Genomic DNA, 23,637 nt, shown 5'->3' with positions numbered 1-23,637 from the left:
TTTTTGTTTGGGATGGTGGTTTTTTTGAAAGTGGTTGTGGTTTTTTTTTTTTTTTGCTTGTTTGTTTGTTTGAAAGTCTTCTCTAAGCCTACTTGAGCAGTGGCATGAATGTTTGAGAAAGGAACGAAGGTTTGGTTGCAGTCGTTTAAAAGGGATATGTAATTCTACTAATTAGCCCTTTATTCATGCAGTCATAAAATTGTAAGGCTGCTTTAGTTAATCTTCAGTTTCATGCTTTAGATGCTTTCTGATGCAAATAATCAAAGTCTTTAAGACCGCAGTGAAAATTGTGTTCCATGCGTATTTTCAGGGAAGATTGGACCGATCAGCAATGGACAAACAAATAGGTTGGTTTAGAAAGCAGAGCAAAAGTGTGGCAATTCTAAAAGCTTGGGGACCTCCTTTCAGTCATTTTGCTGGCTTAGGGCTGTCCTGAGGTTGGTGTTTCTCTCTTTGTTTAAGGATCACGTTAATGTTCTTGATGGACAGAATTATTTTGATTCATGAGTCTTTTGTTTGTCTGTGAGGGCTCCTTTCAGGAAGCTGTTCCTTCGCCTTCGGTCCTGAGGTTCCTTTCCTAGCACTTAGGGAGTTCTGTTGTTGGGCTAGTAGTAGTTTGAAGCGTTGTGAGAAAGATAAATGAGTTAATAGCTAGTGTCACATCTCCGACAGCAAACCATTTGAACCTTTCTTACCTAGCAAGGCAGTCTTCGGGTGACAGCTGCATTTCATCTTCTTCGAGCAGCTTCTCCTTCCTCGTGCTTCTCATTCTTGCTTTCCTTGGTGCACAGTGAGTAACAGGAATTTATCTGTTTCTGTCTACAGCTCTGGTGCACTTTCGGTATAGTTTGCAAGACTTAATGTATTTCCACAAGGGCAAATTGGAGCCAGGATCTTCCCATCCTCTTGTGCTTTCATGGAGCAGGCTTTGCTCTGCTGGTGAAGGTGCAGTCTTGAAATGTGGGATGATTCCCCCTGCTTTTTCCTTACCTCTTTGCCTTGACCATGTGGTTCGGTTTAATCACATTCAAGCAAATCTAGAGGTTTGTTGTACATCTCATCAGCTAATTGTGAGTAACCCCTGATCCCAGCCTCTCGTACAACAGCCGTCTGTATGCAGCCTTCTAAGATTGAGCCGGTTTCTGTGAACAGCATTCAGCAGCCTGTTTCTCTTATGTTTCTGGAAAATATATAATTTTTTTCTGCTCTATTCACTGTTGCTGGCATACAGCTATTGCTGCAGGCCATCCTAAAGAATGTCAAAAGCCTCATCTTTCTTCTTAGAAGTGGATGTATTTCGCTGTAAGTGGTCACTCCGATTTCTGAAGTTCCCTCTCCTGTTAGTGTTTCGTTCCCAAAGGATCTTACTTTCATAGCACATCATTTTCCGATATCATGGTAACAAGTAAGACAATTAGATATGAAGAAAGAATTTTAAAACTTATCATCCATGGCTAATACCACAAAATATTTTGAGTGAAAGCTCAAATACTCTCCACCTCGCCCTCCCAAGTTTTTACTAGCTTGGCTCTGTAGCTATGGAGCTGTAATAAGTAGGATAAACTAGGACTTCCATGAATGTTCTTTTTTATTTTATATTTTTTAACTTCAGCAAGGGCACTCAGAGCTATGCAATGTCAGAAATAGTCCAGATCCATGCAGGTTCTGGAAGCTGCATACCCTAAGGTTTAAAAAACTATTTTCCAGTTTTGTTTCTCATTAAATGTAATGCTTTGCTGCAGTATATGGATAAAATATTTCAGTAAAAGCTACAGAATTTTACTCTGCTCATTACAAAGCTTCACTGCAGCACTTTCACTTGGCCTTGGCAAGTGATCCATTTTTTTTGATCCATTTTGATCCATTTTACTAAAATCACTGTACTGGTTTGGACTGGGATGGAGTTAATTTTCTTCATAGCAGCTGGTAAGGTGCTATGTATTGGATTTGTGACCAAAACAGTGTCGATGCCACAGGGATTTTTTAGTGAGTGCTGAACAGTGCTTGCAGTGTCCGGGCTTTGTTCCTTACCCAGCGCGGCCAGCGAGCAGGCTGGGGGGCATAGGGAGTCGGGAGGGGACACGGCCAGGACAGCTGACCCCAGCTGCCCAAGGGATATTCCAGACCATACAGCATCATGCCCAGCACATAAAGCTGAGGTAAAGAAGGGGGAAGGGAGGGCAATTTACATTACAGCATTTGACTTCCCAAATTTTGACTTCCCAATTGGAGCCCTGCTTCTCTGGCATGGCCAAACACCTGCCTGCCCATGGGAGGTGCTGAATGAATTCCTTGTTTTGCTTTGCTTGCTCGTACAGCTTTTGCTTTACCTGTTAAGCTGTCTTTCAACCCATGAGTTTTCTCCCTTTTACCCTTCCCGTCCTCCCCCATCCTGCTGTGGGGAGCAAGTGGGTGGCTGCATGGGGCTGGGCTGCCCACCAGGGTTAAACCATGACCATTGTGCAAACAGTAGCTCTGTTTTCTTGATCTTCTCTGGAGTTTAGAGGGGAAGCTATTAATTTCTGTAAAGTCTTCCTTTTAATTTTGCATTCTGTGTTTTGCTCTCTAATATAAGGGAAATTCCCCGATGATATTTTATCTGTTCATTGTGTGCTGGGTGATTTCTCTGTTTCCTCTGTAAACTGTGGCAGATGTGCTTTGAATAAATCAGACATTCCTGAGCGTTACACGCATTTATTATATTTAAATTCCTCTCCAGTGAAATTTAAGTCTCCATTAAGAGGAGTCCTTTTGTGCTTGCTTCCCCAGAGAAACCTCAAATTTCCCCTGTGCGTTTCTGTAGGCATTGTCTACACTGAAATCTCTTGGAGACTTAATTTTACGCTGATTTATTTTCTTTCCATTTGTTGGGAAAGATGATGAGTCTGTTCCTGTTCCTGTACTTCAAGATGAGAGACCTCTTGGTAGGAAGGCACGTGGGTGGTTGAGATATAGGTGTATTTGCATGCCATGCAAACCATAGGTGACAAATGTGACATCAAGTGCAACTTAAGCAAGTATTTGGCAGGGGGAAGCATTTAGTGGCAAACTGCATCAGCAGTCTTCCGTCATAGCTAGACTACTCCTATTTTCTAGTACTAAATCCAGGCTCTGATCGTGAACACCAGCAAGGGCTTGATGTCCATCTATACGAGACGTCCCTACTCTGCCCACGACCTCCAAGTCTGCCATACTGGGGAAAATGCTCTTGGTATTTTGACACTTGCACAAAGGAGCAATACCTGGAACCAAGGGCAGTGCCAGCTAAAGTGCATTCTTTAATGTGCTGAGCATTGCTCAGTATAGATTTAAGTCAAGGAGCACCTGGATGATGCTCTTACTCCTATGGTTTACTTTTAGGTAGTCCTGCAAGGAATAAGGAGTTGGTCTTGATGATCCTTACAGGTCCCTTCCAACTTGAGATATTCTCTGTGTTTAAGTAGACTGAGCACGCCATCTGCAGCAAGGGCTATAAAAAAGTTAAATGATTTTCTGCAATAACTAAGACAAGGAATTTGGCTGAAAAAGCAACGATATAGTAACAGTACCTTAGCTTCTGCTTACCTTGGTATTACTGCTGAACTAGGAAAATGTAAATGCCCATATCCTGCAGGCAGCTTTGTGAGCTTGGTGCCATATTTGCAATGCTCAGTAACAGATTACTTCTATCAGGAGTCTCCCTAAAGGCTGTGTAAAAAGATTCAGCTGGTTAATATGCTAAGGATAACTGTCCGAGATAACATTTAGTCCTACTAGTGACTTGCTTTAAGATTTGACAGAGGGGAAAGTTTAAAGCAGAAATGAAGGAGGTTTGGTTATTTGCATTCCTCTAAAGAGCAGTACCTGTTAGGTACTGCGGCTGAATACAGATAGAGAAAGTCCTCTGATACGATGGCAAGTGCCTGCTTGGTCCCCTACACAGATAAATGACACTACTTTGGTTGTTAACACATCTTTTTTCTTCTGTGACTTCTTGTTCTTTCTGGTTTCCTCTTCTCAGGTGCTTTTAGATGTATTCATACATAAATGTGAGATTTTAAAAAGGCTTTCAAGTTTAAATTTGTCATTCTTAAGCTGGAGATAATCTCAGGGTGAGTTGATAAATCTGAAACGTGATTTGTCCGTTTCATGATGGCAGTTAAACCTGGCCCTACCCAGATCCCAGGAAGGCTCCTGTAGGTTTCCCTGGGACCAGGGTTTGCATCTGAGATCATCTCTAGGTATTGCTTGATGCCCTTTAACAACCCTGAAGTGTTTGTCATCGTTATTTTATATTTTAAATTCCTTACATCATCTGGAACGAAGAGGGATCAGCCATATTGTCTTGGAATAAATCGGCTTACAAGTTAGGGTATGAATGTTTGTTAATTGTTTGGTTGTTTTTTTTAAATGTATACACTTAGTGGGTGCTGTAAACGCTCAAGTGCAGGAACTTGTAGCGTTTGTATGTCACAGGTTACCTGTGAATGGCCTGCTGTAGTTGGCAGGTTTGACGTTGAAACAGGTTCCTGAATTCTCAGTTACATCAGTGGCTTCTTTACCCCAGCAAATCTGCCCTTACAGAAGAGAGGGTTTATCCTACTTGAGATGTGGAAATTAAACTTACTGTACATCAGTGTGAGCATCTCTTAAAGCCAGCATAAGAGCACTGCCACCTCTTTAAATGTAGTATGAGTCAAACTAAAAAAGTTAACTCATTTTCAGAACCTTCTTTTAGTTAAGCAGTAGCAGAGCGTTGGTTGTTTTAAAGCACTAACAAGGAGGATTTCTTCCCTCTTCTGCTTCTCCTGCCTCCCCCAAATGGGTGATGGGTAGGTACTTTCTAGAAATCTGCTTCCTTTAAGATATCTCAGTCTAGGTGTTTAACTAGCCAGTTGGTTCTGCAGTAATCTTGTCCCTGATGTGTCAGAATGTAAGTGGTCATTTGAGATATGGCATGTTGACCTCAACTCGCCAGAGGTGCGTTTCTCCAGTTGGTGACTTTTTTACCTGAAAGTGGGGGAACTTTGGCCGTTGAGTCAATCTGACATGGTGGTAGGAGCTGTAGGGTTTCTGCTGGGAAGTTATGACAGCTACAGTTTCACAAATGAACTAGGAAATTCTGTTTTCTCAAATGAAAACCAGAATTTTATAAATTTTTTTTGTTATAATTGGAAAAGGTGGCACTAGCTTCAGGCATTTGAAGAGTCAGCTTCCTTTATTTATCCTTGCTCATGTTGTTGAAGCAGTTAATCAGGGTTGGGTAATATTCCCAGTGTCTCGTTTCTCCTTGCCATTCTTCACAATGCAAAGCAGAAAACAATGTTTTTGGAACCTGCTGGCTAATGCCACAGGGCTCTTATTGTTTTGTATGCAGGAGATAGAAGAGTACTGAAGGAAGAAGTGTTAAAGCCCTTCTTTCTCCTCTCTCGTGTGTTTCTTTATGCACATGGTGTGTTTTGAAAGTTTTGTGTCTGCAGTTCCTTGGCTCAGTAATCATCAACTTACTTGAGCAACTAAGCCTCCAAGCAAGACAAGCAGGCAGATGAATACCTCCATTGCAAAGTATTTCTTCTCATGCAATTTCACCACCAGAGAAGAAGGTCCCTTTGCTAACACATCTTTCTGATTAATAAAGAGAAACTGTATGGACTAATCCAGAATTTCTGATTAAGTAGATCAACTGCTAATTAGAGATGAACAGCCTCTTTGCAAAAGGGAAGGGTTAGGGAGACATTTGTTGTTTGGGATAATTGCTGTTAATCAGCTCTTTCAAGTACCTGTGAAAGCTTCAGCTGGCATTCTGTGAATAACCTAAAATAACTTTCAGACAGAGTCTTCTAGCACCTGAAAGATGCTGGGAGAGAAATCTTGTATATCAGTAGATAATCTGACGATGATCTAGCATTGATTTGGGGCTGTATTGGGAAGGAGCACTCAAGTCCCAGTTTGTCACGAGGGAAAAAAAACAAAAGGAAAATTCTATTTTACCTTATTTCCTAGAGCCTTGACAGCTGCCTGCATGCCTGGCTGTGCCCCTTGCCCACTCTGTGATTGAAATGCAACTGCGGAAAACAACAATCTTTTGGTTGCAAGATGCTTTTGACTTCATAGATGTCCTGTGCCTGATGTCTGACTACCATAGGCAGATGTTATCCAGAAATTCTGGAGGACTTTTTCCTCATTCCCCCCTCCCTCCTATACTCCCAAAGGTATATCACGCTTCCTTTGCTTATCAAGGAATTGATGTCATGTTTTTCTTTGTTAGGCTGAGTTGGGGCTTCTTAAAGATTAATGTGATCCTTCTCTCAAGGGGGAATTTGTGTAATTGGCATCTTCCTCAATGCCTGCAACCACGTTAGTTCCTTAATCATAGTGATGTCTTCCCTCCAGCCAGCAGATGATCTGCTGGAAGGATCTGGGGGTGTTTTGCAGTAGGTGAGAGGGGAAGTTTGGATAACAGATCAAATGTACAAGTAGTCTACAGTGGTTCCTGCAAGGTGAGGAATTATCCAGATTCCAGACTATGAAAGTGAGCTGCCGTGGGCTGAAGGAGGAAATAGCATTTCACTCTGCGTTGGGACCCAGGTTATACACTTACCCCAAACACGTTCTCTTGATTCTTTAGCACTAAAGCAATGGGCTAGGGTGTTATTTGCTCAGTAGCAGATACTATTAGGGAAACTATATTTCACTGAGATACCTTTGCGATACACCGGGCAGGGCTGTGAAAACTGTTCAGGAATGGATACTTGACAATCTAGGAAATCTAGAGGCTACTGTTTCTATTTCTACTCTATTTTATAAAAATTTCATGAGTGATTTTTTTCTTTCATTCATGTGTAGATCTTGTTTGTTCTGAGTCTCGCTTTTGTTAGCGTTATGTTTATGATTTTATTTGATCTGTATGAAAAGATTACAGTACTTTCTATTCACAGCAACTTTTATCCTCCTAAATGGGGAGCACTTTGTGTAGCAACGAAATGAAATGGCCTTGTTTATAATTTCATTGGATGAAAGCCATTAGAAACATGCTGTAAGGAAGAAACCTTGAAGGGAGCGAGGAGCGGTCTGGAAGATCTGCCATACCGTCTTCTAGCTCTGTTGTCAGTGGTTTTGCTGGGATAGTGAATGAAACTTTCTTTTTGGGCTTTGGTGCATGTTTCAGATTGATGACTACTTTCCAGGACTCTGAAACACTGTCTAGTTAGAGATGGTAACTAGCTCATTTCGTGTGTGGTTAGGAGGTTTGGGGTTTGTGTGTGTGCGTATATGAAGGAAAAAGCGACGCTCTCCCTTTCCAGCCCTGTTGAGTCTCTGGATTGATTCTGGTTTTAAGCTGCAGGAGAACCACACCCTGGGTCTGCGCTGGAAAGGTTCGTGTGTAAACTTCGTTATCTTGTGTTCACCATGGGCTAGGTACACGCATGGAGCTACCAAGACCCAGGGATGACTCGTTAAGCTGTGTAGTTTGACCGCCTCTTCAAACGTTGGGTGGCTGAGCTCTATTTTACTGCATTGGTACAGCAACAAGAAGGTTGAAGGCGTTCCCTAGATTTGCAAACCCTAATTTACAGTTGTTAATAACTTTTTTTTTCCATGATGTTTACCCTTTGGCAGATGATTGTGTTAGCTCAGAATTGGATTTTCTGTGGCTCCATCATACTTGGAGCACAATAAATAACGGTTAAACTTCAAAGCTTTATACAGCTATCAGCCTCAGAGGGGGCCTGTGGGATGTAAAGTATTTATTTCTCTTTGTGTAAAGGAGTGCAGCAGTGCAGGGAAACTAGTATGGTCAGGGTCTCATGGTGGGTAGGAAATGTCTGCAATTAGAAATCAACAGAAGTGGGATTGTAGAAAGACTATGGTAAGTGTATTTCTTATTATATATGTTAAGTATATTTCTGTTCAGTATTTTTTTTTTTTTAAATATTGTGTATCTTGTTGGGTTGTAGTGAATTTTTGGTGATTGTCCGTGTAATTGAAGGTGTCACCGCCAAAACTCTGTTTAAAAGAAACTAGGTGGAAAAATGGCTGTCACATCTAAAGTCAGGGATGTCTTACTCTGAGCCACTGGGGTTGTGTGTCTCCAACAGAGAATAGGTGCATTTAAACTCAAAACCCACGCTTTGCAAGGAAATACCAGAATCGAAAGACACTACCCTTTTTCTAGCGGTGGAGATTTCTGACAGACTTTTTCTTGGCCCATCCTTTTTCCTATGGCTTGCAATGAACTGTTAGTAAGAATTCTGTGCAAAGGAATGTTTGGGGCTTGCTTTTTTTTTTGGTGGGTTTGTTTTTTTTTTGTTAATAAAAAGTAGAAGCTGAGACTATGATATCTGTAAGCTAACATTCAGATTTACTGTTTCCAACTTTCTCTTTCTTTAAGGCCCAGACAGTACAGACAGACCTCAGAGGGGCAAGGGGTAAGAGTTAGTTGTTCAGGTGCTGTGGGTGAAACCTGTGTGTAAGGGCAGGTTCTTTGCTGGGTACAGTGACAGCCAGACAGTTGTGCTGCTCCGATTCTGGTTACTACCAATGCAGTTACAACTGTTATTTTATACTAATGCCGTTTTGAGTAAGTCTTCGTAAGAGTTATCTAGTCCTCTGTCAGTAGTAACTTTACAAAGCTTTGTGCTCACCACCGTAGTACTGGTTATGTACAAACTTAAGGTGGCTCACAGAAACTCAGTCCTAAATCAGAGCAGGGTAACGATGACCTCTGTGTTGCTGGACTTTCTCTGGAAGAAACATGACTTTTGTCTTAGGCAGCTGTTTTGCTGATGATCTTATCGGCTGTGGCTGTATGAGTGTGTCAAAACTGAATTGTAGGGGTTTTTTTTTCCTGGTTCAGGCAAAGTAACTGTTAAAAGTCTGCTACTGAGATAATGGAAGAAACAGTAGACAATAGCTTTTCGCTGCAACGCACAGACAGATATGATGTAATTTATGAGTTACGTGAGTGCCCTGGTATTTCCTTTCTTTGTCACAAGTGTTAGTATTCCCTATGCCTGCTTACCTTTCAATTAAATCAAGTCCTGCCTGAATGTGGGCACTCAAAACGTTCTTTCAAAGAAACCTTTCCTGTTTCTATCGTGCTGGTTGGGTACTCCTGTGCAACTCTTGGTATTAAATTGGTAAACCTGGTGTGTGTTGCGTGCTCTCCCCAGTCGGCAGCGTCAAGTACATCGCCAGCTTTCCCCAGCCCACCGCCATCACACAGTACCAAGCGGTGCGCTCTCCCTCTCAGACTGGAAGATAAATAAAGACCTGAACTGAGACACATAGTGCGTGTTGCAGCTGGCTCTGTGAAGGTACCCAAGGAAAATATATAAAAAGAATTTCCATTTATTTCTAGGTATGACAAAAATTTGATTCAACTCCTTAAAGATTTTTATTTTCTATGGATGTTGAATAGCCGGAATGTGGTTTTACCGAGTGTTGTTGATTTAAACCTTCCATAGTGAGTTTCATTACATCATTTTTCCTGTGGGGTGAAGAGCAGCTAATGCTAAACCCTTGTGCAAGATACTGTAATTGTCAAGAATATTGGCAAGCTTATTAAACAGCATGGCCACATTGCCTGTTTTCATACACTCCATACAGAATAATGAAGTCGTCCCTGTGTCTTGTTCCCCCCCTTTTTGCCATACACTGAAACTTTGCCAGGTGATTCGCTATTACAGCAACTAGCAAAATCCCTTGCTTTTCTGATAAATCTTTTTCGTTTATCAAGAGTGCTGAGATAGCTGTACTCAAACAGCTTGTAAGAGAGTTGCCTGCAGTCAAAGTACTTCTAACGCACTCTTTTCAAAAAATGCTTACTGTTTTGTTCTTCGGAGAAGAGCTAAACGCTTTCCCATTTTTTTTTTCCAGTTTATCTGATTTTTTCACCACAAATATAGAGATTTCCAAAGTTGCCTGTAAATAGACTGGAGTCTATACATGCAGATGCATGCACATGCACATACATAAAACTGGGGGAAGAGTCCCACAATGGAGCATTGTTCTAACCTAATTAGCAGACAGACAAATGGGAAAGGAATAGCGTGGTGTTTTCTGGCATAGATTAGCAGAGGCAGCCACTGCAGTCTACATTTGTTTAGGTTGGGTGAATAAATTGGAGCATTTGTTACTGTATTATAGATGTCTTGTCACTTGTCAAATGTGAAGTGGGCCAAGGGAAGAATAAAAAAGGCTCTTGTCAAGCTGGTGAGATGGCCTGCTTCACTGCTGTCAGCTCTGATTGCGGTTAATTTTTCAAATAGAATACAGTTGCCATTTCCAGCACTGAAGCATGAATTTTTAATAACGAGAGCACAAACCAACCAAATCACAGCAAACACTATACCTAGCGTGGATATTAAAAATAATTGATTACTGGGTATGGGAGGAAAGCGTCACATGCGGGAGCAGGAAAAAAAAAAGTCTCTTAACCTGTTTCTATAGGATTTCTTGATTACAAAGGGAGTGAGAATAACTGTGTTGAATGGTATTATTGTTTTCTGTTCTGTTTGTTTTTTAAATTCAGATATTGTTCTGCATGTTAACCAGAACAGTTCATCGGCTTTTATGGATATTAGACCTACTGAAAAGTTCTGTGGAAAGTCTGCAGAAAGCTTCTGCTGAATAAAAAAAAAAAAGACTAGAGAAAAATAAACAGTTCAAAGTTTAAACCAGTTGGAAAAATAAAACGATGATTTGAACTTGGGTCTTAAAATGCTTTCTAAATGGTAACCTTAGAGGGACCTAATTCCTTCTGTTTTTCTGATCTATGGTTTGTATAGAGGACTTTACATAAACTTCTGCAGAAGTGTTTGGTGGCTGCAGTTGTGATGTTGGAATAGCTTGCATTCCCCGCTCCCCCCCCAAAAAGGCTTTTGTTCATTGTATGGTGTTATATGTGACCATGTTATAACAGTTAGCAATTCTGCTGGGAATCTCTTTATCATGTGATTACAAAAATGACTGCGGCGAGAGAGGTTTTTTGAAGACGAATTTAATTAAATAAATGCCACAGCACTTTAGCACTAGGGAAATAGCTGGCTGTAACGTATTAGGTTCTAGGGTATCTCGGATAGCACTAGGCAAGTCACAGCATAACACTCCTGTAGCCTTGAAAACATTCCTAGCAACATTAATAATCAAAATACCTTCGTGATACAGATAAAAATAATGAGCCAGACAAGCGTGTTTGTCCAGGTTTTTAGAGAGAACCAATGTCAAGTTCTCATGTCTCAGCGGTGTGTTCAGAGCCTGCTGCCAGCTCTTTTTTCCCCTAATAGAAATTTGTTAATATGAGTCAAATACAGTTATAACCAACACTGATTTTAAGTTATGTGTTAATAAAAGCCAGGATTTTTGAACTTATCGAAACCTACCCGTGATAATGATCTTTTACCAACGTTCAAGCGGGGGGCAGAGTGTGGTGAAATGTACTGTGAGAACATTTCCTCTGTTCGCATGTTTTTTTTAATGTCTAAAGATGTAGATGCATGTCTGTCAAGAGTCTCATTGTGTGATCATTTGACTTAGTTTTAAGCATCTCTACAGCAGAAATCGCCGAGCAGCCAGAACTTGGCTACAGACCAAGTAGCTCATTGCCCTTATTTCTTTTTCCCATAAGTCTCAGTTAGAAGTATGTTAGAAATTAGAAGAATTTCTCAGGAAACATCTAGTTCAACTACCAGCAAACTGTCCCTGTTGTCAGCTGACGTGCAGATTTTTACTTTTTTCTGGTCTGCTAGGTCATCTTCTCCCTGTTTGTTTTTAGCCATGTATGTCCGTGGGACAGAACTAAGGTTGGGAATATTTCTGCAGTAGCGTTTGCCTGCAGAATAAGCCAGAGCAGCTGAATATGTCAGAAACAGGATTATTTTCTTCCCCTTGCAAGAAGGTCGTATTCCTGTAATTGCTGGTTCAGGGGGTCCTGGCTGTCCTGTTCCTGCTCAAAATACTCTTTTGTATGCAAGTGAATGTGTGCTAATACACACGGGCAAACGCGTGGCAGAGCTGGGTGAGATAAAATCGAGTGCGATCCTTGCTGCTGTGAGGAACTGCAGACTGGTTTGGTATTGCTGTATTACTTGTGGCTTTTAGGGGAGTATTGAGCGTCTTTCAGCCTGTTGCCTAGCCAGCATCTCTAGGTATAATTTAGGGCTTAGGCTGCTGGTTCCTTCCTCTGGTACTTTCAACTCTGACCTTGTTCACAGTGAACCAAGGTGAAGCTGCAATCAGTTGTGTGAAGAGGGAAAATGTATGCATCTGATTCTTATCTGTCTGTTCCCATGCAATGATGATTGTAATGTTGGTTGCCTGAGAAATACATGTAATATTGGTAATTGCTCTGTTATCACTTGCTAGGCATTTATTTGATGCTCCTCTACTTCACGCTACTCCCACTTTAATATTAAGATTATGATTTCAGACACATTAATATAGTAGAAATCCAGAAGTTAAGATGGATATGAAAGAGTGCTGTGGGTGGCTGAGCAGCTGCTGTGCTGCTCACTTTTTGAGACAGTTGAGCTAAAATAATTTAAAATTAATTTATGATTTTAAACTTTTCTGTGTCTGTAGAGCACTTGGATGACCAGATGCATCCTGCTTTCTGTGTTGAGTTTCGAGGCCTGAATTTTTACTTAACTTGCACTAAACAAGGTTTTATTTTGACTCCAAGTGGAATATTTCAGAAACACAGAAGCAAGACATAAAACTTTGTTGTTTTTGCAATAAACAATTTTTGCAATAAAACAGTTGTAGATCGGTGTCCTGGTGTGCAGGTGCTCTCTGTAACAGTGATTCCCCCCCTTTGGCTTTTAAGGTGAGATTTTAATTTGCATTAGAATATCAAACGTTTTCTGTGTGTTTGAATGTATTAAGAAATAGGAAATTTTGGAAATTTTTCCTGTAAGGAGGCTCTGTGGTGGTGGACAATCTGTGTTGTTGGAGGTAATATGGAGGTAACATTAATCCATATATAACGTTACCTGGGTTCCTTCTCATTTCTGCTGCTGTCAAGCTAACTGGACAAACCAGTGTCTGTCTGGTGACACTGTAAGTTCTTCGGAGATGGTAAAGTTGGAAAAAACCAAGTATGTGTAATACTTAGCACCATGGGACTTAGTACCTGTTAAGTTCTTCCAGCAAAATGTCAACACGATTAAGTTAACGAAACAGAAGTGATCTAAAAGCCTTCCTATTTGAACAGGCTCCATAAAAATGCCATTTTTAGCACTGCACAGTTTTGAATGCAACCCTTTTGCTGTTTTGAAGATCCTCCCTTCCTGCTTGAAGTGGATTCTCTGCATATTGTCTTGGTTTTGACCTGTTTCCTAAGCAAGAGGTGTCAGTGTAGCCCCAAGGCTGCTGTTCCTGGGGTAATCCGTGATGCAGAGAGCAAGAACAGAGTCACAGGCGACGGGCTGCTTCTGTTCCCAGAGAGCTCTTTAAAATAGCTGCCTGGGCACATCCCGCATGCGATGTACTCTTGAGTGGTTACAGTGGAGGGGTTGACAGTGTCACCTTTCGTTCATGCTGTTTGCCGTTAGATGTAGTTAATATTTCAAGGATGTTTTTTTCAGAATATACATCTAGCAAAGAAGCATGGTAGAAGAGGAGGTATAAGCTGTGTATTGGCCTTCTGTCCACCGTGGTCTTTTTTTAAGAAAGCAGTCGATTGATTGATTTTTCACTGCTTAGGAAGTAAACCCACACTTTTAACCTCAATGATTCTGTGATTCTGTTGCCTTAAAATTAGTTTTGCGTCAGCTTTGGCCAGATGAGAAATACTTGCAGTAGTTGCAGTTTGCTTTCTTGTTGGGCTGTCTGGAGCAAATCATTAATGTAATTTGTTTACAAAAATTCTCAAGTCTTCTGTTTGCCCTTGTCATTTATTAAGTAGGGCTTTTGCGTGAAAACCGCACCTAATGCACTGATACAGCTAGTGGGAAACTGGGCTGAGCTGGGGGATTCTATATACCGTGATGAAATATTTGGGCCTACCCCCACCAAATTGTTGAATTTAATTTTTTTTTAGGTTCTAGATCGAGATTGCTATGTTCCATATTAGCTTAGGAGGCTGGGAGAAGGATGTTGTCATTGTGAAATAAGAGTGCCAGCACAAGTAGCTAGTTGAGAAGAACTGATGAGGAATAAGTCCCTGCTCACAGAAGTCTGTATTTCAGTGAAAGCTTGATGGCGTTTTCTTAAGGAAATCTCTTCTTGTGACAGTGGCAGCTCACAGCCTGCTGGGCTGTATTGAAGTGTTTGCATCCATAGCAAAGGAAATGATACACCGTGAATGGTTTTCTCCCCAGGTGCTGAAGAAGTCTTGCTGCTCGCCAGAAGGACTGACTTGAGGAGGATTTCCCTGGACATGCCGGATTTCACTGACATTATTCTGCAGATAGACAATATCAGACATGCAATTGCCATAGACTACGATCCTGTGGAAGGCTACATCTACTGGACTGACGATGATGTCCGGGCAATTCGTCGGGCGTACCTTGATGGCTCTGGAGCACAGACTTTGGTAACCACAGAAATCAACCATCCAGATGGTATTGCTGTGGATTGGGTGGCAAGGAACCTGTACTGGACTGATACTGGAACAGACCGCATTGAAGTGACACGGTTGAATGGGACCTCGAGAAAGATTCTTATCTCAGAAAACCTAGACGAACCTCGAGCAATAGTGCTCAATCCTGTAATGGGGTAAGTTTTGTGTTTATTGGCAGTCCTGTGATAGGTCTTTGGATCCAGGTTATGGTCTCCTGAAACTGAAAATCTGCGGATTGTGAGACAATGTGTGTATTATTTGTCAAATGTTCTGGAAATAACTGGCTTTTCCTTGCTTCATCCCTTTAATGCTGTGCATGTAAAAAGTAATTTCTAAATACAGTGTTCTCCAGTGAACCTATACATAGTGTGTGTGGTTGAATTTTCTTTTTTCTGCTTCTTCAGTGTTATCATAACTATGAAAGAACTGGGCCACTGCACATTTCTAATAGTTTAGTTTATTTAATGCTTAAACTTTGTATTGTCATCACTGATTACAGTTTGAGTTGACTTGTTCGCTGCGGTTGAGGAAGCAGAAAGTTAGGAAGTTCTTTCAGAAGAAGAACAGATCTTGGCACTATTTTGTCTTGCATGTCTTGCATTGACTGTTTCTCCTCTTTGTTTTTTACAGCTATATGTATTGGACAGACTGGGGGGAAAGTCCAAAGATAGAATGTGCTTATTTGGACGGCTCAGAAAGACGAGTTCTGGTGAATACGTCCCTAGGTTGGCCTAATGGCTTGGCACTGGATCTTGAGAAAGACAAGCTTTACTGGGGAGATGCAAAAACAGATAAAATTGAGGTGAGTAGTAGAGCCATACTTGGGTGCATTCTTAGAAAACGAGTGAGTGCTGTTCTCAGGTGCTGCTTTGTGTCTTGGATACATTTACCCATTTTTTGAGGAGTCAGTTGTTTCATTAATACTAACATGATGTTTAGCGTAACAAGACATACTTGAGTAGAAAGGAAATATATTCATGTGGTTCAGAAAACTTTTGCAAGAAGTGTTATGTTTGTTATGTCTCCGTTGCTACAAGTGTAATTTAATTGCTTGAAATCTCAAGTTTTACCTGAGGCTTTTGCAACAAATTGGGACACTCAGGTGCAACCTCTTGAAAAGATGTTTTGACTTGTCTGTGGTGCTTGGAACTAGTATCTTAGGATTGCTGCGTGCAAAAGACTTGATGCAAGGTTCGTGTACAGAAGGTGGATGTGGGGCTCTAGAGAGCTGTGTTTCAGGACCTTAATCTTTATGTGGTGTCCAGATGCATGGGCAAGAAGTAATTTTTAATGTACCACCTAGACATCTCAAAATTTCAGAAAAATCCTCTTCACAATGTTGTATTAAACATTTATGAAAATGTTTCATATTCTTAGTTGTTGAAAGAATGCCTGATAGAACATGGTGTGATTCTCCTATGCCCCGTTTCTTTGGGGAAGAATTTTCTTAAACATGTGAAGGATTCATCCTGTGTACCTATTGCTCAAACAGTAGACGAAGTTGGACAAACTTTCTGCTCATTTATTATGATGTGCTCCCGGGAGTAAGGTAGTGAAGTGTCTCTGGAGATTCCCTGCTTTACATTTTACATATGGCCAAAGCAGACAGCTGTACTGGTCTAGTCATAGACATTGACAATTGTACTGGGGAGGCCCGAGACGTTTCGAGAGACATTCATCTGAAGGAGATGCCTTCCCCCCCCCATTGTTTTTGCATTAGTATCCCGTGATTAAATCTTAATCTAAAAGAATAATTGTACTGCCACAGAAGTGAAACAAGTCTTAGCAGAGAACTTGAGTCGCAAAGTAGTTTCACTCCGAGCAGAAAGTGGTAAATAACTGAAAGAGAGTGGAGGTTTGGGGCAAGGTTTTTTTGGGCTTCTGAGCATGCCTTCATGAGATTCTGAGGCTTCAGTGAATTATTAACAACAGTATTCAACTGAGAGGAAATTCAACAAATTGATAGAGCTTGAAAATGGGATGTAGAAGGGCAGATGAGTTTTGTGTAATCTTAAGAATATGGAACAGTCATTTTATACGTATGTTGTGGATGTGTCCGTGGGGTTGCTGAAGGCCTGTATATAGTAGTGGGCTTGCTTGCATGAGTGTGTCCGTTTAATTTGAGACAGCTGAGGATATGGATAGAGAATATGGATACAGCCAGATGTGGTGAGGAAGTCTCAGTTGCTTAAGATCCTGTTGTGTTCCCCTCCACCCTCAATGCTTAGTTTTTAAATGAAATAGTTAAGTAGTGCATCTGGTTACTGGCCAGTTGTGTTCGTATTTCTATGAAGGAAAGACTGGGTTTTGAACCTCAGTCTAAAGTTGTTATAGAAGGTTATGATTAACCCCAGGGTTTGGATGAAAACATGAGACGTGACCTGAGATCATGCAAATTCAAAAGTTCCTACTCTGTTATCTTTAGACCATTACATTTCTCAGCCAGACAAATGCTCTTTTTAAATATCTTGAGCTCCAGGTGACTGGTGACCATAGGTCCCTTGATCTGGTTGTGGTACGTTCTTAGTGTGAAGTAGTTGTTTATCTTCCACAAAGATGTTGGTAGAACAGTTGAAGAATTAAAGGTGCTAAATAATTAGTTCTGAGTATTTTAATTTGAAGAGAATTCTCCAAGGAATTTGAATGAGCTTCAAAGTAAGATGAGGGGAATAGCTAGCTAATTGAAATCTATTCATAAAACCAATTATCAAACCAGAATGTGATGTGAGACTAAAACACTCCAAAAAAGGTTTTTTCTCTTTAAAACAATAATTAAAAATTTTCTTCCTACGTGTAAGATAGTTTGCTGAAGTCATGTTTTGACTATACTGTTACAACCGTCTATTTCTGTACTAATACCGAAGAAAAGCAATATGGAAACTTTTCACTTGGTGATGGCCTGTGAAGCTGACTGAGTTTTCACGTCGTTTGGGGGAGTAGCAGATGAAGTATTTTTAATTAAATCGATTTTGAGGAACGGCTGTGCTCTCTAGAGGTTTTGCCCTCAGGAAGAGGGGAAGCAAGAATGTCTGCTAGCTCCAGAAATGTAACTTCAGTGTTTGGCAGTAGCTGAGTACTGGGCTTAATGACTGTTGGAGAGATCCTGTCCCCCCTTACCTTGCAGCCTGCAGGACATGGAAAATTCCAGATGCCACCTTTTATAGCTGGGACCATAGCTGTGCAATGTGTTTCACGGGTTTAAGCAGTCCATTCGGTCTGTCTCACTTCATTGTAAGGCAGTGAAGCCAGTGATGCTGTTTAGTTTGGCATTAAAGTTTAGGAAAATCAGGGAAGCCAAAGTAAGGGCTTTTTATTCCCTCAGTTTTTCTTTTGCTTATTGTACTTACCTCTTTTGGTTCTGCACTGTTTGCAAAAGTAGAGAGAAGAGGGTGGTTCACTTGGTCCTGCACACAGATGATGTTCTTTATGTGAAGTGCATTGTGGCATCTGTAGATATGTTGATTCCTATATATTGTGCAACCCTGTTTTCATTGTTAGCACAAAGAATGAAATCTCCATGCTCCTAGCAATGAATTCTGTATTTTCTTAGATTAAAACAAGTGTAAATATTCTCATTTTAAGTTGTCCACACACCCTTCCCCCCCCCCCCTTTTTTTTCTCTTTTTAGCACTTTTTCTCTTTATGCTTGGAGTTTACTTTTCTTATCTCACAGACAGACTCCTTCTGAGGCTGTATTTACAAATATCTGAATAGGCCCATTTAAGATATGGGGGGGGGGGGGGGGGGGGCGGGAAATCATGTGTGTTTCCCACAGTTCTGAATCATGCTGTGAAGGAGTCTGTCATGGTCTGTTTTGGACTAGCATGAGTTAAAACAGCACTGGCACGTTATCAGTAGAAAAGGCTCTTAGTCATCTATTGCAGAACTTTCATTAGAAAACGATCTCCAATTTCCAGTTTGGAAGATGTGCTGGACACGTTTGTATATTCTGCTCACTTGGGAAAGAGCTGTGTGACTTAACCAGCCACTGGCACGGCTCAGATACTGGCCAGTTTGAGATCGGGCTGTAATAGAGCTTCTTTTCATTAATACTCCTCTACAAGATGAAAAAAGTGTGCTAAGAAAATATTTTAGAATGGAAGCAAATTGATCCGATGGATTGTATTTCATGTTTGCTGCTCATCTTGCTGTATCTGTAACCTAACAGTCCTTTCTGCAAGTTTTCACCGTTGGAGAGGTTCTGTTGATACCCTAGGTTGTCCCAGTAAGCCATGGTTTGTGCTGCTCTGCTGGCCCGAGCACGTGTGAAACCTCGCTGTACAGTGTATGAGGCAGGGCATTTCCACTCCTGCTTGCTGTTGGAGTTACTCAGCGTGAACTCATTCTCTCATGCGTGTTCCGTTGCCAAGAGCATGCCATTTCAGTGCCTTGCCAATGCAGCTGGTGTCCCGTTGATTTGTTCGGTATGTGTGTGTATGTCTGTTGCATCCACAGCTTGTCAGGAGCAAAAACCAGCTGACTGCAAGTTGAAGACACCCGGTTGTATTTTATGTTATATTTGACCTAGCTGAGCATTAGGATTTTTCTCTTTCCCAGTAGGCACCTGAAACTACCTTTAAACATGTTACTGGATAAATGTGGTTTGTTAACACCAAGAACCGGCATAGGTGGGATAGTAGATAGTAAGCTGTAGCTCTGATTTGTAACTCAATAGATGGGGGGGGTGGGGGGGAAAGGCCGATGAAGTTTTGGGTGGTTTACTCTGTTGCTGCACTGCCAGGAGATTCATCTCAATGCTTCGTCTGAAAGGACATTCATGCGTATGACTGCATCAAGGACATTCAGGGTTGTGTTGAGCACTCTTGGAGGAGGAAGACTTCAGCCAACTGGAGGGCCCCTACGTGGTCCAGAAAGTGGCGCTCTGCTGCAGAAGGCAAAGGTGGCACGTGGGTGGCTGCGTGCTGCCTTGTACGTGCTGAAGGTGCGAGGCCAAAGAGCTGTTAGATGATACTGGAGCAGGGCAGTGGCTGGGCCAATATATTGCTCTGCACTGGGGAGTTGCATCCTCTACTCCCATCAGTGTCATTTTAGGGCAATTAGTTTCTCTTGGGCTTTTGCGCTGTTGTCACTTGGCAGTTTTCTCATCTGAAAACTGCAGTCCCAGACTTCCTGAAGCAGCTAGAAATTTTCCAGATGCCAGAGATCTGCAGAAGGCATAAGGTAAAGGAGAAATTCCCATCTCCACTCTTTTCCTCTATCCATCTACTTTCACGGGCCTCAGAATGTCCCGGCTCACCGTGTAGAAACTGCAAAGTAGAATAAACCGCAACCATTATCTCTCATACTGAGCAGAGCATGGTTGGACTTAAAGCTTGTTGAGAAGGAAGTATTAAGGCTGATGCCCAGCCATGTAAAAAGTGCTGTGTGGGCTCCTCTGTAGCTTTCTACAAACTGCTTGTAGACGAGAATTGCTTTCACTGCAGAGCGTGCCTTCAGCTGCTTTCCATGTAGGAAAAAAAAAAACCCAAGAGTGAATATAGCTTGTGCATATTTGTGCGTATCTCTGCTTGGTATTCTGCTCTGGTTTCTGGTATTTTACATCTGCAGGGAGTCATCTTACTCTCTCTGGGACGGCCTGTTCATAAACGAAGTTCTTAAACAGTGCCTGAACTTTGTACAGCTTGGAAATTTGATAAGCTGAAGACATCTGTCCTGGTTTTGCTGGGCCTGGGGTTTGAAACGTCCTGTAAATGTCTCTAGTATGGTTTGTTTGTTTGTTTGGGAGTGCGGGGTGGCTTTGTTTGGTTTTGGTAACACATTTTGACATTACTTTTGGGGTGCGCTCTTCCGCAACGAGAAAAGAAATGCTGCAGAGGTGTCGAGGGGACTGAGCAGCGTCCTATACCAGGAGGGTGCCTTCTTATTTATGCGTGTAAAACTTCACGGGGTGAGAACAGCAGTTACCCTTTCCTGGCCAAACCCCTTCCCTAACCTTCCCATCTGCAGCGCTCAGCTGCGACACAAAGGGCTCAGTCACTTCACAAGCCGTTTGCATCCTGTAGAAACCATTTGGCAAGGCTCGTCAAAATTTTGCGTGACAGGAGCCTATGGGGCTTTCACTGCAAATTTGGCACCCTGTGGCAACATTGTTCCCAGCTTTTTTATTTTATTTTATTTTATTTTATTTTTTTAATTGGTTTGGCAAAGTATACAGCAAGGAAAAATATGTAGCACATTTTGAGTCGTGTCTGTCGAAATCGTGTGTTTGTCCGCAGGGCTTCAGCTATGAGTAAGGGGCATGGATTAATCCAACTGAACGGTGGATTTTACTGACAGAGAAAAGGTACTTTCCAGGAACGAACAGCAGATTAATAAGGATTACAGGGTTCCAGCAGAGAGAGAAGCAAAGACCCAATGGCATCCACGTGTAGAGTTTCCTAATTCTCCTTAAAAACAATTTTGTGGTTAGCCAGGTTTTCCCATGTATTATTTCTTCAGCATTTGCTTAAAGTGCCTAAGGTATAATTGCATAATGAGCAATTACTGAATTCTCAGGTGCCTGTTATTATGTATGCGTTCTACTTAAGTTTGTGCAATATTCTTGGAATAAATGTTACGTAGACTATCCCTTCTGGCAGCTTCCCCGCACCCCCCACCCCCACCCCTCCCCTCCCCTTTATTGACAAATGTCCTTCATTTGTCTTTGCAGAAGACATAATTATGTACAGTAATTCTTTGCAAGTTCGTAGGGTGTTTAAGTTTAAAGTGTAAGTCAGCACCAGGTGACGACCCTCAAAAAATTTTCCAGGATGCAGTTATGTGGCTGTCCTTGAAATTTAAGGAAACAACCTTTATAATTAGTTTGTTGTTGATTACGTTCTGCATAAATAGTGTAAAAGGACATTTGGAACAATTTGCAGCTGAAGTGGGAGTAGGCTTTGCAGAAGTCACTTGTACTGGGGAGAAAAACTAACACCTAAACTAATTTAAGGCTGCTTTTTTCTGAACAAGTCCCAAGTATATTTCACATATTACACTTTGCTTTCCAGTTGTTTGACCTAAAAAATGCAATATTTAATTTATACATGAGACATTTTCTCGTAACCGATAATTTCTCTGTGTGTTTCTTCGCATTGGCATTTTTTCACTGAAGGATTAGCAAGATTATGTAGTGTAATAAACTACTTGGGAGATATTCTGGACTGATTTATGGAAACAGGCAAATCTCACAGAGAGAACAACTAATTTAAACTTATTGCCACATGCTAATTAGATATTAAATAAACAAAGCATAATTTTTCTATAAATGTATTTCAGAAGACCCGTTTTATATTAATGTAAATAATCCTTACACTGCATATTTGTATTAACGCGTGAGAACAGAAAAGCAAAATGGATATAGAAATAAGAAATATGGATCTTCTTGATCTAAAGAATAGATACCAATCTAGGTAGACAGCTGCAGTAATAAACCGCTTAAATCAATAGTAGTGAGGGAGACTTAATTTCAGTGACTTTTTTTTTTTGGAAACTTCTCAGTTTGATTTGATTTAGAACTGTGGCAGAGAAATGTCAGCTAATGTGATTGTTTGGAAAGTTATTAATTGCAGCTTATACTATGGTCCCTAGATAAGGCACATATACGCTATATCCTATGCTTTTTGCTCCTGATGCATTTGTAAATTATATCCTTTCTAGATGCAAGTGCTGCATACCTAGAGTGATACATATCATGTTATGTTGACATATAATATGTTAATATTGAATAGCACATGTCAGAATTGGGCTGGCAAACTATGCATACATCCCTGCCGTTCCTATAGCTCTTTTCAGCGTATTCCTGCGACCCGGGCTGCTCCTTTGAATGCTGCCATTTGTGCCACTTCCAGTTTTTTCTTTTTGCGACGTACCACTCTCCTGCTTAGGATTAAGCTGAGTTGTTGGGGGAGTGACACATGTACATGTTTGTGGCCGTTGGGTATGTTTTTTGTTGGAGGTTGTGTATGTGGTTTGTGAGCATTCCATACCACTGTGCTTTTATTCTAAATAGCCTCTGTGTTGCTGTGTGTTCTGCTTGAAGAACCAGCAAGCGTGAATGCTGGTGTAGGTGGCTGGGTGGGTTTATTTAACTGACAGGAGCTGCTCAGCAAATACTGTTGGGTGAGAGCTGTATTTGTAGCAGTGTCCAAAGACCGGGCATGTAACTATCTTCTAAGGTTTTGAAGGGGAATAATCTCTAGCAGTGAGCTTGGGACCAGATTTTTACTGAAAGCCGGATAATTGTTGTAGAATGGATAGGAGGAGTCATTTGGAGGAAGAAGTGTATTAAAATGTTGTCACAGAGTTCTGGCAGTTCTTGGACTTTGTTAAGATCGGTGACAAATTAGTTATGATGGCTTTTCCCAGAGGGGACACTGCTGGGATGGAGCACGGGCTTTCTTGAGGGGGAAGAGAGCTGTGTCTGACTTCAGTGCTTTAACGATGACAATTATAAATATCTGTGGAGGGCTGCATGGAGAATAAACCAGGTCCTCAGTAATTCTACAAAATTATATAAAGCCTGGCACGGTCCTTCAGTGAGAAGGGGGTGTGCACCTTCAGGAGGAGGAAGGAGACTTGTCAGCTGGGGAAGAGGGTCCTTTATTCTCTCCTCTTCAGGAATGTCCACTCACATCTGCCTGTTGGCTGCGTTGTGCTTGCGCCATCAGACTCATCACCAGGTGTGGAGCCAAGAATAAGCACCCCAGTTCAGAGTTAGTGGCGTCTCAACCGCCTTATGTCTAAACTCAAGCAAAGCAGCATATTAAAATAGTAGGTGGAAATATAGCACTCCGCAGTAAAAAAAAACAAAAGGGAGTGATTATGAGCAGGAACCTTGGCTCTGTTGACTTTTTTTTAAAATAAAACAGAAAACGGCATCATGTTTTCTGTTTTGGCTGAAAGAATCTAGAATTTTCTGCTCAGGCATATTTAAAATGATCTTTCTTTCTTCAATTAGTTTGCTACCATAGAAATGATGTTGCAGTCGGTCCAGCCTTGTACATGCCAGCCTGCAGCGGGGAGCGGAGACCGCTGACACGACATAGGAACATCTGTAATGTTCAACAGACTGCTGAGTGATTTCAGATCCTAAT

The 23,637-nt window shown here is 41.3% G+C and overlaps 1 protein-coding gene across 1 annotated transcript in view; it reads left to right on the top strand.

The window, feature by feature from the left end:
- The window catches only part of LRP5 (LDL receptor related protein 5), a 160,959-nt gene that overhangs the window by 59,090 nt on the left and 78,232 nt on the right, over window positions 1-23,637 (top strand). The window contains exons 6-7 of the mRNA XM_056354787.1: window positions 14,301-14,697; window positions 15,173-15,344. Coding sequence (XP_056210762.1) covers window positions 14,301-14,697; window positions 15,173-15,344 — 569 coding nt within the window. The remainder of the gene's footprint in view (window positions 1-14,300; window positions 14,698-15,172; window positions 15,345-23,637) is intronic.

This window comes from Falco biarmicus, chromosome 10 (genome assembly GCF_023638135.1).
Source record: "Falco biarmicus isolate bFalBia1 chromosome 10, bFalBia1.pri, whole genome shotgun sequence".
In the NCBI taxonomy this organism is placed as follows: domain Eukaryota; kingdom Metazoa; phylum Chordata; class Aves; order Falconiformes; family Falconidae; genus Falco; species Falco biarmicus.
This window is presented reverse-complemented; position numbering and strand designations above follow the sequence as displayed.